General features: G+C 47.5%; 1 protein-coding gene across 6 annotated transcripts in view; it reads right to left on the bottom strand.

Annotated features, from left to right (window-relative positions):
- LOC137324677 (ribosome-binding protein 1-like) overlaps window positions 1-13761 on the bottom strand; it is a 112929-nt gene that overhangs the window by 46559 nt on the left and 52609 nt on the right. For all 6 annotated transcript variants that reach the window (XM_067989262.1, XM_067989261.1, XM_067989260.1 and 3 more), the window contains exons 3-7: window positions 13451-13608; window positions 8538-8660; window positions 6945-7097; window positions 3953-4071; window positions 771-924 (exon numbers count right to left, since the gene is read on the bottom strand). In XM_067989262.1, the coding sequence (XP_067845363.1) occupies window positions 771-924; window positions 3953-4071; window positions 6945-7097; window positions 8538-8660; window positions 13451-13608 (707 nt within the window). The remainder of the gene's footprint in view (window positions 1-770; window positions 925-3952; window positions 4072-6944; window positions 7098-8537; window positions 8661-13450; window positions 13609-13761) is intronic.

The following is a 13761-nucleotide window of genomic DNA, read 5'->3' as shown; positions in this document are numbered from 1 at the left end:
CGGTTTCGCCACCTGCAGCGAGATTCTGCACCGTTTCCTTTAAAAGTTCCAAATCATAACCCACTGAGTGCTCAGTTGGTGATCTCGTGGAACTGAGCCACGCACGCCGGGATTGTCTCAGCTTTGATTCCTAGTGTTAGCCAATGTCAAGTTGGGTGGGGAGGCTGTGATTCTAAAATTGGCCTTGTAGGCCCTGAGCTGGGGAGGAATGTAAAACAAAAATAGGGGAGGGGGATAAAGAAAGAAAGACTTGCATTTATATAGCGCCTTTCATGACCTCAAGACGTCCCAAAGCGCTTTAGAGCAAATGACGTACTTTTGAAGCGTAGTCACTGTTGTAATGTAGAGAAACGCAGCAGCCAATTTGCGCACAGCAAGGTCCCACAAACAGCAGTGACCAGATAATTTGTTTTAGTGCTGTTGCTTGGCCAGGATACCGGGGAGAACTCTCCTGCTCTTCTTTAAAATAGTGCTACGTGGTCTTTTATGACCATCTGAGAGGTTTAACATCTCATCGGAAAGACATCACCTTTGACACTGCAGCGCTCCCTCAGGTCAGTCTGAATTATGTGCTCAAGTCTCTGGAGTGGGGCTTGAACCCACGACCTTCTGACTCAGAGGCGAGAGTGCTACCAACTGAGCCACGGCTGACAGCTAGGTTGGGGAGAACAGGAGAGAGAAGGAGGGGAAAAAGTCACAAGATGCTCAACGAAGAGTGCGAATGGCACCGTTAAGCGGCGTAAACAGTTGGACGATCTGCTCTCATTCACCTGAAGCTCGGAGACCTGCTGCTCGTACTTGGTGACTTTGGCCTCCAGCGCCTTCCTCTGCTGCTCGTCCTGCTGGAGGGACTCTGACTTCTCGGTCAGTTCCTTGGTCAGTTTGGTACACTCCTGGCGCAGTTTAGCCAGCTCGGCATTCTGCCTACGGCAAATGTTGATTAGATTCAGTCCCAAAGAAAGAAAACATGTCTAGAAAAAATAAATGCTGCACAAAAAAAAACTACCACGTACATTAGACATGGGTCAGGATGACGGAGAGAGTCTACAGTCTAAGCTCCCCAGCTAGACAATCAACCATCTGCTGTTTAATATCAACATTCTCTTTGAATATTTCTATTAAATTTATCTCTGATAATTGCAAACTTTCTTCCCCTCCAAAGACCCTTTGTTTGGACTTAATCCTCTGACATTTAGAGATAACCCAGGAGACTGGGGCCTGAATGCTTGCACTGTTTGCTGGTTCTGTTGCTGTGTATGATTCTTTACTAAACACTGTCTGTCTGTGACAGCCAGCCACTCCTCTCAGTATTCACACACCGCAAACATTCACCAACAAAACCCGGTCATATCACACTGCTGAAACACTGTGTGCACATCACATGCTAAGATACGCATACAATTAGACAGACACACACACGCACCAATACACCCCGACACTCACCAACACACGGACACGAGCCCTGATTGTAACCCAACAATTTGAAGCCAATGGAGTGTAAAATCAGGCAGGGTGTAAATTGGGTGTCTGACCCGAACCAGTCCCATTCTCGCTGGGCGTATTAGGTTAAAATCGGGGCTGTGGTGCTGTGCTTATACGCTACAGCAGATATCAAGAAGTTAAAACTGAAATCAGGGACAGATTTCAATAGCTTGCACATCTTTTAACTAATTCCTCCGAATGCTTTTACCAGTGTTCATAGTCCCACACTATTAACTAGGACATACATTCTCCACATAGATCAGCAGCCTTGAAGCAATTGCATTCATTTATAAATATTATATTTTAATCCTATTTGTCAACAGTACATCAATTGGGAACCATTCAAATCTGATGATTCTCCTTTTCTAAAGTTACTTTTGGAAAAAAAAGTTAGACTTTCAATAGTAACATTTCATTGGACAGGTCACTGCCCATCCTTAACTTGGTAAATTCAAAAAAGATGCAGCATCTGTATCACCACATGTGCAACCTTCCATTTAAACCACAATGGGCGGTTTTCCAGTGTTAGTCACACATATTACTATCATGGTTTTAAAAAAATTATTCATTCTCGGGATGTGGGCATCGTTGGTAATGCCGACATTTATTGCTCATCCCTAGTTGTCAGAGAAATAGTTTGATACGACTCAGCGCCTTGTTGGGCCATTTCAGAGGACAGTTAAGAGTCAACCACGTTGGTGTGGGATTGAAGTCACGTGTAAGGGCAGCAGGTTTCCTTCCCTAATGGAAGTTTGACTTGTGAACCAATTGGATTTTTATGACAATCCGACTGCTTCGTGGTCACTTTTGCTGATAACAGCTTTTTATTTCCAGATTTTTTAAAAAACTGAATTCAAATCCTCAAACCTGGCATCACTCACCCCTGGTCTACCACCCTCCATTATCCATCCTCACACTGGCATCATTCACCCCAGGTCTACCACCCTCCATTATCCATCCTCACACTGGCATCACTCACCCCTGGTCTACCACCCTCCATTATCCATCCTCACACTCGCATCATTCACCCCTGGTCTACCATCCTCCATTATCCATCCTCACACTGGCATCATTCACCCCAGGTCTACCACCCTCCATTATCCATCCTCACACTGGCATCATTCACCCCTGGTCTACCACCCTCCATTATCCATCCTCACACTGGTATCATTCACCTCTGGTCTACCGCCCTCCATTATCCATCCTCACACTGGCATCATTCACCTCTGGTCTACCATCCTCCATTATCCATCCTCACACTGGCATCATTCACCCCTGGTCTACCACCCTCCATTATCCATCCTCAAACTGGCATCATTCACCCCTGGTCTACCACCCTCCATTATCCATCCTCACACTGGCATCATTCACCCCTGGTCTACCACCCTCCATTATCCATCCTCACACTGGTATCATTCACCTCTGGTCTACCGCCCTCCATTATCCATCCTCACACTGGCATCATTCACCCCTGGTCTACCACCCTCCATTATCCATCCTCACACTGGTATCATTCACCTCTGGTCTACCGCCCTCCATTATCCATCCTCACACTGGCATCATTCACCCCTGGTCTACCATCCTCCATTATCCATCCTCACACTGGCATCATTCACCCCTGGTCTACCGCCCTCCATTATCCATCCTCAAACTGGCATCATTCACCCCTGGTCTACCACCCTCCATTATCCATCCTCACACTGGCATCATTCACCCCTGGTCTACCGCCCTCCATTATCCATCCTCACACTGGCATCATTCACCCCCGGTCTACTGCCCTCCATTATCCATCCTCGCACTGGCATCATTCACCCCCGGTCTACCGCCCTCCATTATCCATCCTCACACTGGCATCATTCACCCCTGGTCTACCACCCTCCATTATCCATCCTCACACTGGCATCATTCACCCCCGGTCTACCGCCCTCCATTATCCATCCTCACACTGGCATCATTCACCCCTGGTCTACCACCCTCCATTATCCATCCTCACACTGGCATCATTCACCCCCGGTCTACCGCCCTCCATTATCCATCCTCACACTGGCATCATTCACCTCTGGTCTACTGCCCTCCATTATCCATCCTCACACTGGCATCATTCACCCCTGGTCTACCGCCTTCCATTATCCATCCTCACACTGGCATCATTCACCCCCGGTCTACTGCCCTCCATTATCCATCCTTACACTGGCCTCATTCACCCCTGGTCTACCATCCTCCATTATCCATCCTCACACTGGCATCATTCACCCCTGGTTCACTACCCTCCAATGACATTCCCTTCCAACCTCTCACTTGCCAGTATTAGATGATCTGAAGTTCAGCCAATCTAACCCAGAACCAGCCCCTTCTGTGAGATCAGCCAGCTGTTTTAGCAGTTGGCAAACTCAGCAATTGTGAGTCTGCTTTGTAACATAAGTATCAGAGGTGGTTTCGACACTAGCTGGAGCACTGTAACTCTTCTTACTTGCTTTCGGTCTGGCTTGTGGCCTGGTTGAGGGCATCCCTTAAAATGGAGTTCTCTTGTTGCAGACGGGCTATCTGGGCGGTGGGTCCATTCTCCAGCTGCTCCTGGAGCCCTCGGATCTGGAATGTAAACATTTTATCCATCATTGGAACAAAGCTTTACAAAAAAATACCAGCACTCACCAGAGATGGCTTAAATATGTTTTTTGCGCGTACACAGTTTTGGAACCTGCAAATCAGTCATTAGATCAAGAGTGTTCACTGGGGTTAAAGGCCAGATACATTAATGTCCAGAAAGTGAACATTTGGGACTATATTTTCCTTTTCTTTTGGACATTCCCTAACAAAATAATGCATCATAGTTTTTAAACTGGCGATTGCATGCGGTACGATTTGAAGAACAGGAAGCTGGCTCATCACAGCCTGGTCTGATGATCCTTTGACACTGCTAATTGCAGCTAATAACTAATAGAAATGACAAGAAGTTAGAAACCAGTTTGCAGAATGCGCAGTAGTTCTGTGTGATGGTTCCCCAACAGATCCATATAGCCCCCTTTCACTAAGCCCTGTTATGCCTTTGTTGGCAGTATAATGAAGAAATGGGTTGAACCCTTGTGGAGCGGCCAGCAAGCTTGTGCCAACACGGATCACGTGCATTTGCGAGGACCTGATGGGAGGTCTCAAATAAGTCTGAAGGAACCACAGGTCAGGCTGCGTGTCATGCGCTGTAAATCTGACCCATGCTCAGCTCTTAAATATCCCATCCTGGCGTGAAATAAGATAATCCTTATGGCAAACCTACCTGATAAACAGTTTCTACTTACTGAAGGGACAAAAGAAAAAACCGTACACGTACATACACAACCCACCGCACTAGTTGTGGTCGTATGGAGCTGTTCCAGGACATACATTGGCTCCTGGACCAGCAATGCCTCAATTTTAAAATCTTCATCCTTGTTTTCAAATGCCCCTCCCTATCTCTGTAACCTCCTCCATTCATACAACCCTTTGAGAACTCCAATTCTAGCCTCTTCCGCATCCTCCGATTTTCATCGCTTCACCATTGGCGGCCATGCCTTCAACTGCCTAGGCCCTAAGCTCTGGAATTCCCTCCCTAAACCTCTCCACCTCTCTACCTCTGTCTCCTCCTTCAAGTCGCTCCTTAAAACCTTCCTCTTTGACTAAGCTTTTGGTCACCTATCCTAATATCTCATGTGGCTTGGTGTCAAATTTTGTCTGATAACGCTCCTGTGAAGCGCCTTGGGACGTTATGCAAATACAAGTAGTTGTTGTAAAGATGCTTCCTTCACACGGCAGTGGTTACATGGCCAAGTACAAGAGCTGTTCTGTTCCTCTTCATAGCTCGACTCGTTCTCGACCAGTCCACTGAAAGGGTTGACTTGCTGTCGCGTCTTACCCTTTGGAACGGAAAGCCCGGCCATAGGTTTGTCTCGCCCCGTAAGAGTTGTCCCTCAAGGTCGACTGAGCACAGAGTAGCAGTGGAAGTCACGAAGGAGGCGGTGGTGGCTTTACCTGTGGCCCAGCTGAAAGGGATTGTGGAGGAGACAAGAACCCATGGTATGGGGAGAGGGGAGTGGGGAGAATAAAGGGATTAACAAATAGGGTCAACAATATAGGAGGGAGAAGAGGGAAAAAAATCAATGAGACTATTAGTATTTGGGAGGGGGGGGCTTAACTAACACACTTATTATTTTCTCCCCTCCTCTTCTATTTGCCACCCTAAGCCACACACTATCCCCAAACCAAGACACTGAACAGAAGGTCTGTGCCCATGCCTTTCTATTGCTGTCCTTCAGGAATGTGACCAGAGTTGGCCTAAGGGGACTCTCCCTCAGATTTCCCCTGCCCTTTACAGTTACATAAAGCTCTGTTTAGACCCCATCTGTTCTGGGCACCGCATCTCAGGAAGGATATCTTGGCCTTGGAGGGGTGCAGCACAGATTTACCAGAATGATACCGGGGCTAAAAGGGTTAAATTATGAGGACAGGTCGTATAGATTAGGCTTTTATTCCCTTGAATATAGAAGATTAAGGGGTGATCTAATTGAGGTGTTTTAAGATGATTAAAAGATTTGATAGGGTCGATAGAGAGAGACTATTTCCTCCGGTGGGGTAAGTCCAGAACAAGGGGGAGAAAGAGCAGATACGTGCAAAATTTTCAATTGGGGCCTGGAGGTCAACACAAAGACCGTATGTACAAAAACCTTAACGTCAGGTCACCCACTGACATTTGCAGAAGGTCCTCAATGTTGGGCCTTCCTCATTTTGGGAAAGGTTAGACCAAATAATACGTTCAAGCAATGAAGCCCCTTACTCTAGCCCATGCATGTCCAACTTACTTTTACATTAACATTTACTTGTCTACTTTGGCAGACTGTAAAACAGGAAATTCCCACTCACAGCTGGACAAAGGTCAATGTGGACCTGTACTAAATCCACGCCCAGGACTTTAATGCTCCCTTTAAATTTCACAACTGTTGCCACATTTTCTGGGCCTCCCCCTGTCCCTGTATGAGAGGAGCCTCCATGATGGCGCCAATGGAGGCCCAGGGCTCCGCGGTAGCAGCTGCCTGTATGAGGCTAGGGAGAATTCCGCATCACCCTCTGCCTTTTGAAAGGGACGCGGGCCACTTTCAGCTCTAGCCCCACGGGTCTTCCCCGGTGTGAAATCCGTACGGCCAGCCAGCGAGAAAAAACAAAATGGCGGCCAGTGTCGCCAACTATTTGCGTTCTTCACCTCGCTGGCGCCGTTTCCTCCGGAGGAAATTCAGGAAGTTGGTCTCCTGAAGCGGCTCCTCTGACAGCACGACCTCCGAACTTGGGGTTACTTTCAGCCGAGGAGCGGTAATCTAACAGGTGGCAGGAGAGCCAATCTTGCCCTAACCTGGGGCGTGCTGACACGGGAGGGTGGTGTGGTACCTGGGATGTGTTAGAGCATTAACTGGGTTAAGGGGTAGTAGGTAACTAGTGACCTTGGCCTGCAGCTGCTGTGTCTCAGTCACGTGGTCCTGGTAGCTGGCCTGCATGCGGGTCTGCATTGCATTTAGCTCCTCTTCCCGCACCGACAGCTGCTCCTTTAGTTTAGCCTCGCCGGCAGAGGCTTTGGCCTTTTCAGCGACAAGCTCCTGAAAGGTATAAGAGCAATTTTAAAAAAATATTAAAGGCAAGTATAATACAGTTTCTAGCCCCTCAGCTCTTGCCCCCTTCCTCCGAGTTTCTACACCTCAGCTCTTGGCCCCTTCCTCCAAGTTTCTACCTCTCAGCTCTTGCCCCCTTCCTCCAAGTTTCTACCCCCTCAGGTCTTGCCCCCTTCCTCAGAGTTTCTACCCCTCAGCTCTTGCCCCCTTCCTCCGAGTTTCTACCCTCTCAGCTCTTGCCCCCTTCCTCCGAGTTTCTACCCCCTCAGGTCTTGCCCCCTTCCTCAGAGTTTCTACCCCTCAGCTCTTGCCCCCTTCCTCCGAGTTTCTACCCTCTCAGCTCTTGCCCCCTTCCTCCGAGTTTCTGCCCCTCAGCCCTTGCCCCTTCCTCCGAGTTTCTAGCCCCTCAGCTCTTGCCCCCTTCCTCCGAGTTTCTACACCTCAGCTCTTGGCCCCTTCCTCCAAGTTTCTACCCCCTCAGGTCTTGCCCCCTTCCTCAGAGTTTCTAGCCCCTCAGCTCTTGCCCCCTTCCTGCCTGGAGACTGAGAAAAGAGGTTTAAATGCTTTTATTTTGTAGACTATGACGACCACTGATCAAAACAACGATTTTGTGCAAACTTGATGGTGGGAGTGAAAGGAAACCGGCCAATCGTGATACACTTGTAAACAATGCCGTAACACCCCTCTAAGGAAATTCTTGTTAATGTATCTTAGAATAGGAGCAGGACTCAAGAGCAGTGGTTTAAACAGATAATAAACTTCTGGTAACTGTTAACGGGGGCCTGAATCCTGCAGAGGTAACCAGGAGAGAAACAGACAGAGACAGAGGAGAAAAGGGGAAACTGCAAAGAATTAATAAAGAAACAAATGCGGAGGGGAGAGAGAGAAAAAAAACTGAGGAAAGCAAGTGAAAGGAGAGAAACTGCAGTGAAAGGAGGAGAAAGACAGCAATGTAAAAGGAGGAGAAAACAATTAAAAGAGAAACAAAAGTGAAAGTGAAACACAAGTGAAGCAAGAAACGCAAGTGAAAGGAGGAAAGAAATGGAAGTGAAAGGAGGAGTGAGAAAACAAAGTAAAAGGAGAACAATAGATAGAGGATAGAAACAGATATGAAAGGAGAAAAGCAAGTTGCAGATTTACGGGTACCAATATATTTGGCTAGATGTGTTTGCGAGGTTCTGAGAATGTTTGCTTACTTACTATGAGCAAGTAGTTTTCTTTATGCTTTTATCATTCGATGGAAAATTTAAAAAATTAAAAACAAAGTTTTTAAAAAAAAGGAAATTTCAAACCAGTCTGACACACAATAAACATTTCTAGGTTGGAGTAAACAGTTTTTTGAGGGATATGAGGAGAGGACAGGACTGTCTATCCAAATCTGAGAATGTAACGAATCCTTCCGGATCCACACCACGCGATACAGCGTACCTTGCTGACTTCCCGGAGTTTATTTTTGGCTGCGCTGGAGTCCTCTTGTTCCGCCACAAGCTGCTTCTCTTTCTCGTCCAGTTGACGTTTCAGGGCTGTTACTGGGTCTCCTTTCTGAGTAGCCTATAAATCACAAAAAAAATGAATGAATGAATGAATGAATGAATGAATGGGAAAAAGAAAAAGAGAGAGAGAGAGAGAGAGAAAACTTGCATTTATATAGTTCACGACCTCAGGATGTCCCAAAATGCTTTACAGCCAATTAAGTACTTTTTGAAGTGCAGTCACTGGTGTAATGTAGGAAACGCAGCAGCCAATTTGCGTACAGCAAGTTCCCACAAACAGCAACTTGATAAACAACCGGATAATCTGCTTTAGTGATGTTGGTTGAGGGATAAATATTGGCAGGACACCAGGGAGAACTCCCCAGCTGTTCGAAATAGTGCCATGGGATCTTTTACGTCCACCTGAGAGGGCAGACGGGGCCTCGGTTTAACGTCTCACCCGAAAGACAGCACCTTCGACAGTGCAGCACTCTCTCAGTACATATTACAATATCCAACCAGGTCTCCATCTTCTGGGAACTGGGAAGTCTTTGACAGTGCCAACTTCCCAACTTCAGGAAAAAGAAAAAGGATGGAAGTTCCACTGACTGACAGTTATGACTCTGGGAAAAGTTGGTGCAAAACTTGGGATGTTACGGTTCCTCAGCTGAAAGGAATTGCATCAATGGTGGGTTGTATACAGTCAGCAGAGTATTGATGCAGCTTGATTTACATTGCAATTTGAGGCAGTGTGTTTATACAACATTGCCAGGGCAACCGATTCTCAAACTACTGCAATTTTCACCCACAGGAATTGAAGAATATTAATACCAGTGCAGCAAATCACCCCCGCCCCTCCTCTACTCAGGCACAGCAGTAAACTGGGGATCCAAAGACGTCGTCTCCCCTCTGGAAATAATGAAATGTGAGGTGGGGTTGTAAACCCGCTGTCCAATATTAGGAATGGGCTTGGTAACACGTTCCTTCAAAATTCCTCTGTCCTTAGTCTATTTAAAATAAACATGTAGGTTAAACAAAGGAATTTAGTACCAATGTGTTCTTTCAAACCGAATGTCTCAGATCCAGACTGTTATCCCGAAATAGCACTGGTCTCTCAAGGCCTGCCAGGAGATGGTTGGCAGTAGCGGTGGAAGGCCCATTGAGTCCCCTGGTGGAGGGAGGGGGACCAGGAGTGGGTATTTCTTCTTGCAGAGGCAGGGAAATGGTCAGATGGAGGTGGCATCTTCAAGTCACTGTCGCACAACTCCTAACAGTTGATCAATGGGAGGGGGAGACCATGGTGGAAGTCTAGGAGCAGAACTCTCAAAGCCCACCCTCCCCCCAAAGACAGAAAACACCAAGTGAGACCTAGAGATACAAAACAAGTAAGAGTCAAGAGGTCCGCCTCTCTTTGGAAGGTACAAGGTGCGTTTTTATTAAGTATAGGTTAGAGCTTTTATTCATATAGGTGTCAGCCGTGGCTCAGTTGGTAGCATTCTTGCCTCCGAGTCAGAAGTTGTGGGTTCAAGTCCCACTCGAGACTTGAGCACATAATGCAGGCCGACACTCAGTGCAGTACTGAGGGAGTGCGGCACCGTCGGAGGCGCCCTTCCCAGGCCGACACTCAGTGCAGTACTGAGGGAGTGCGGCACCGTCGGAGGCGCCCTTCCCAGGCCGACACTCAGTGCAGTACTGAGGGAGTGCGGCACCGTCGGAGGCGCCCTTCCCAGGCCGACACTCAGTGCAGTACTGAGGGAGTGCGGCACCGTCGGAGGCGCCCTCTCAGGTAGACGTAAAAGATCCCATGGCACTATTCGAGAAGAGCAGGGGAGTTCTCCCTGGTGCCCTGGCCAATATTTATCCCTCAACCAACATTACTAAAAACAGATTATCTGGTCGTTTATTACATTGCTGTTTGTGGGATCTTGCAGTGCGCAAACTGGCTTTCGTGTTTCCTACATTACAACAGTGACTATACTTCAAAAGTATTTCATTGGCTGTGAAGCACTTTGGGACATCCTGGGGTTGTGAAAGGTGCTGCATAAATGCAAGTTCTTTCTTTTAAAAATAATCTGCCCTACATTTTCCACTGATTCCTATCATTTGCTAATATTGGAGCAGTTCATTTATAATGAGTCTGATCTAAGTTACAAACATTGAGATGCCAAAAAGCCTGGGCCCATCAAAGCACTTCACCCCAAGCTTCGTGCGATCGATGTGCCCAAAGTCTTCATCAGGTAAGTGTGTGAATATTATTTTTAAAAGTACATCGGAGAATAACCCCTATGATCCATCGCATTTTTCTATTGAGTCGTTGAGATATATAGAACAGAAAAGTTCAAGGTTTGACCCCCCTGGTCTAATCCAGAGTGGCAGAGGGGATGCTATAATTGGCATATGTGCCCCGGGTTAGGGAAGGGGTATCACTATCCACCAACCTCTGCTGGAGGTGGGTGTCCGATGGGGACAGGCCTGGACCTGGCCACGATGCCTCCCTTCACCTCCCCCATGTCAAACAGCCCACCGACAGATCATGATGAAGGTTCACGAGAGTCCAGCGCGGGTCCAGGCTCTTTTACCTACTGGGCTTCGTGCTGAACTGTCTCCTGCCCCAAGTCAGTGGGGCGGGGGGATGACATCAACACTGGCGGGCGGGGATTGGGGAGGGAGCCGGACCCACAGAAACGGTCCCTGGCAAGGTAAGTCAGGAATTCGCTGCGGCAGTTCCAGACGATAGTGGCTGGAGAAGTGGGGGATCGTGCGGTAAATATTAACTATGGGGTCCGAATTACGCCATCGGACCTCGACATTTCAATACTCAAGGTGCCCTGCCTGCCTGAGGCGAGTGGCATTCCACGCTCCCGAAAACCCAGGAGTTAAAATCGTGCCCAGGGGAGGGGGAGCGCGGAAACACAGAGGCTTCTGCCCGGCCGCCATTTTAACCCTGCTTCCACCATTCCCACCAGGCGAGCAGAGTTAGAATCCCCGGGGCTCGTCAGTTTTGACAATATACCGACAGCTTACTGCTCACTACAAATTACAGGGATGCGAATAGTTCATGGACATTTTGTTTTACCTTCTTTGCTGCTTCCTTTTAAAGTTAAAATAACTGTTCTAAACCAAAGACAAAAATATAAAACCCTGAAGGAATCAGGACAAAACCCCCCGCAAATTGGACCATTCTGGCTTTGGAATTTTGATAAGTCTCCCATGAGGGAATGTCAACTACATTCTGCCATCCAAACTGAACCCCCACTGGCTACACCTTGCCCTTAGTTGACATCATTGAAAATTCAATAGGTTTTGGTCAGGCTCAATTTACCAACTACCATCGCCTCCAAATGATGCTTCAATCAGTGACCTAGAAAACAGGGGGTGGGGCACGGGCTGAACTCACCTGTTCACAACGTCCCAGGGAACACGTTAAATTGGTGCTGGAACCTCATTAAAATGAGTCAGAAGTGCAGCCAGCCCTACCCACGCTGTTCATTGGCTGCACGCCTCTTTAGGGTGGTGGGAAATCGGGTGTCTCAACGCCTCTTAAAGGCGGCCAGTATCTGTTAAAGGGGAGGTGCACTCTGGCTACAGGCAACAGGGAAACTGCCCAGATTGAAGAAGAGATTCAGACAGGACACCCATGTTCTCCAATGCTGCCTTGGAAGCCCTGCTGCAGATCATGGACAGGAGGAGGGAGACCCTGTTCTGCCCGGGGGCAGAAAGCCCTCCAGGCAACACCCCAACGCCAGTGGGAGGAGGCCGCTCAGGAGGTCAATGCCAAAAGTTTAGCTCCCAGGACATGGATGCAATGCCAAAAAAAGTTCAATGACCTCACCAGAGCTGTCACAGTAAGAATATTTCTTTCTCCCTCCACCACTCAATGAATTTGACAAACTCCTTCTGAGGATGGAGAGAGTGCAGACACCACAGTTTTCTTCAGTTAAAATGTCTTCGATAGCCTCTGCCATAACTTGGTCCTTTCCCATCAGACTGCTCCATTTGTATTTTAATGGCCCAAATGAACCAGTTTGGTGCTGATGAGTACTGCTCCAAGGATCTATTTTCCCCCATTTCTCTTCCCTTTAATCCCCTCTTCTTCTGATGGTGATTCATATTGGGGTACAGTATAGTATTCGTCCGAGACCTTGCCCAGGTCTTTGAGTCAACCTGGATAATTACTGTTGCAGACTAATTCGCCACAAAGAGCATCTTGGACCAAGTTCCTTCATCTTTCCAGCTCTTTCTTCATAGCCCTGCGAACTTTTCCTTTTCAAGTATTTATCCAATTCTCTTGATAGTTAATACTGAATCTTCTTCCACCTCCCTTTCAGGCAATGCATTCCAGATCATAACAACTTGCTGCGTTAAAAAAAAAAATCTCCTCATCTCCCCTCTGGTTCTTTTGCCAATTATCTTAAATCTATGTCCTCTGGTTACTGACTCTTCTGCCAGTGGAAACAGTTTCTCCTTATTTACTCTATCAAAACCCTTCATAATTTTGAACAGCTTTATTAAATCTCCCCTTAACCTTCTCTGCTCTAAAGGAGAACAATCCCATATATACATAAATGCATTTTCCAGCCAGAGACACTTAATAGCGATCAGGATTGGGAACTGTGGTTGGTTTTCCCCCTCCCTAGTTCAAGAAAGGCAACTGTAGCACAGCACACGTACCATTACCCCAAATGGAGTCAGTTAACTCAGCACAGACCAGCAGTCACACCTGGGCCTTCCTGGCTCTATATGGCCAAATACCACAGTAGGCAATATAACAAATTTACTTTAGTGACTCCCTTCCCTGGCAACACAATGAGAAAGAGACCACGTCAACAGTCAACACAATGCTTGGCATGAACTGAACTGGGAGCCTACCGTATGCCAGGTGTCCTGAACAATGCTGGCCTTATCCATCAGGATCTCGATGAGTCGTTGGGCCTCGCCCTCGCTGAAATCCATGCTGCTCACCGTGGAAAGCAGGGTCTTGTAGGGAATGTACAGAGGGATGTCCAAGGAGTCAGCAGGAACTGTTACTGGGAAAGTGGGACAACAATCCACGGTTAGAACACTGAGCACAGCGGGACTGTTAGCCATTCTCTTACCAAGCGTTCAACTACACGTTTCAGCATTAACATTGTAAACAAAGCTGTTCTATAGACACGAAACGACGGACGTTATATCTCCAC

The sequence above is a fragment of the Heptranchias perlo genome, chromosome 8 (assembly GCF_035084215.1).
Source record: "Heptranchias perlo isolate sHepPer1 chromosome 8, sHepPer1.hap1, whole genome shotgun sequence".
In the NCBI taxonomy this organism is placed as follows: domain Eukaryota; kingdom Metazoa; phylum Chordata; class Chondrichthyes; order Hexanchiformes; family Hexanchidae; genus Heptranchias; species Heptranchias perlo.
The sequence above is the reverse complement of the archived record's forward strand: the minus strand, read 5'-3'. Positions and strand labels throughout refer to the sequence as shown.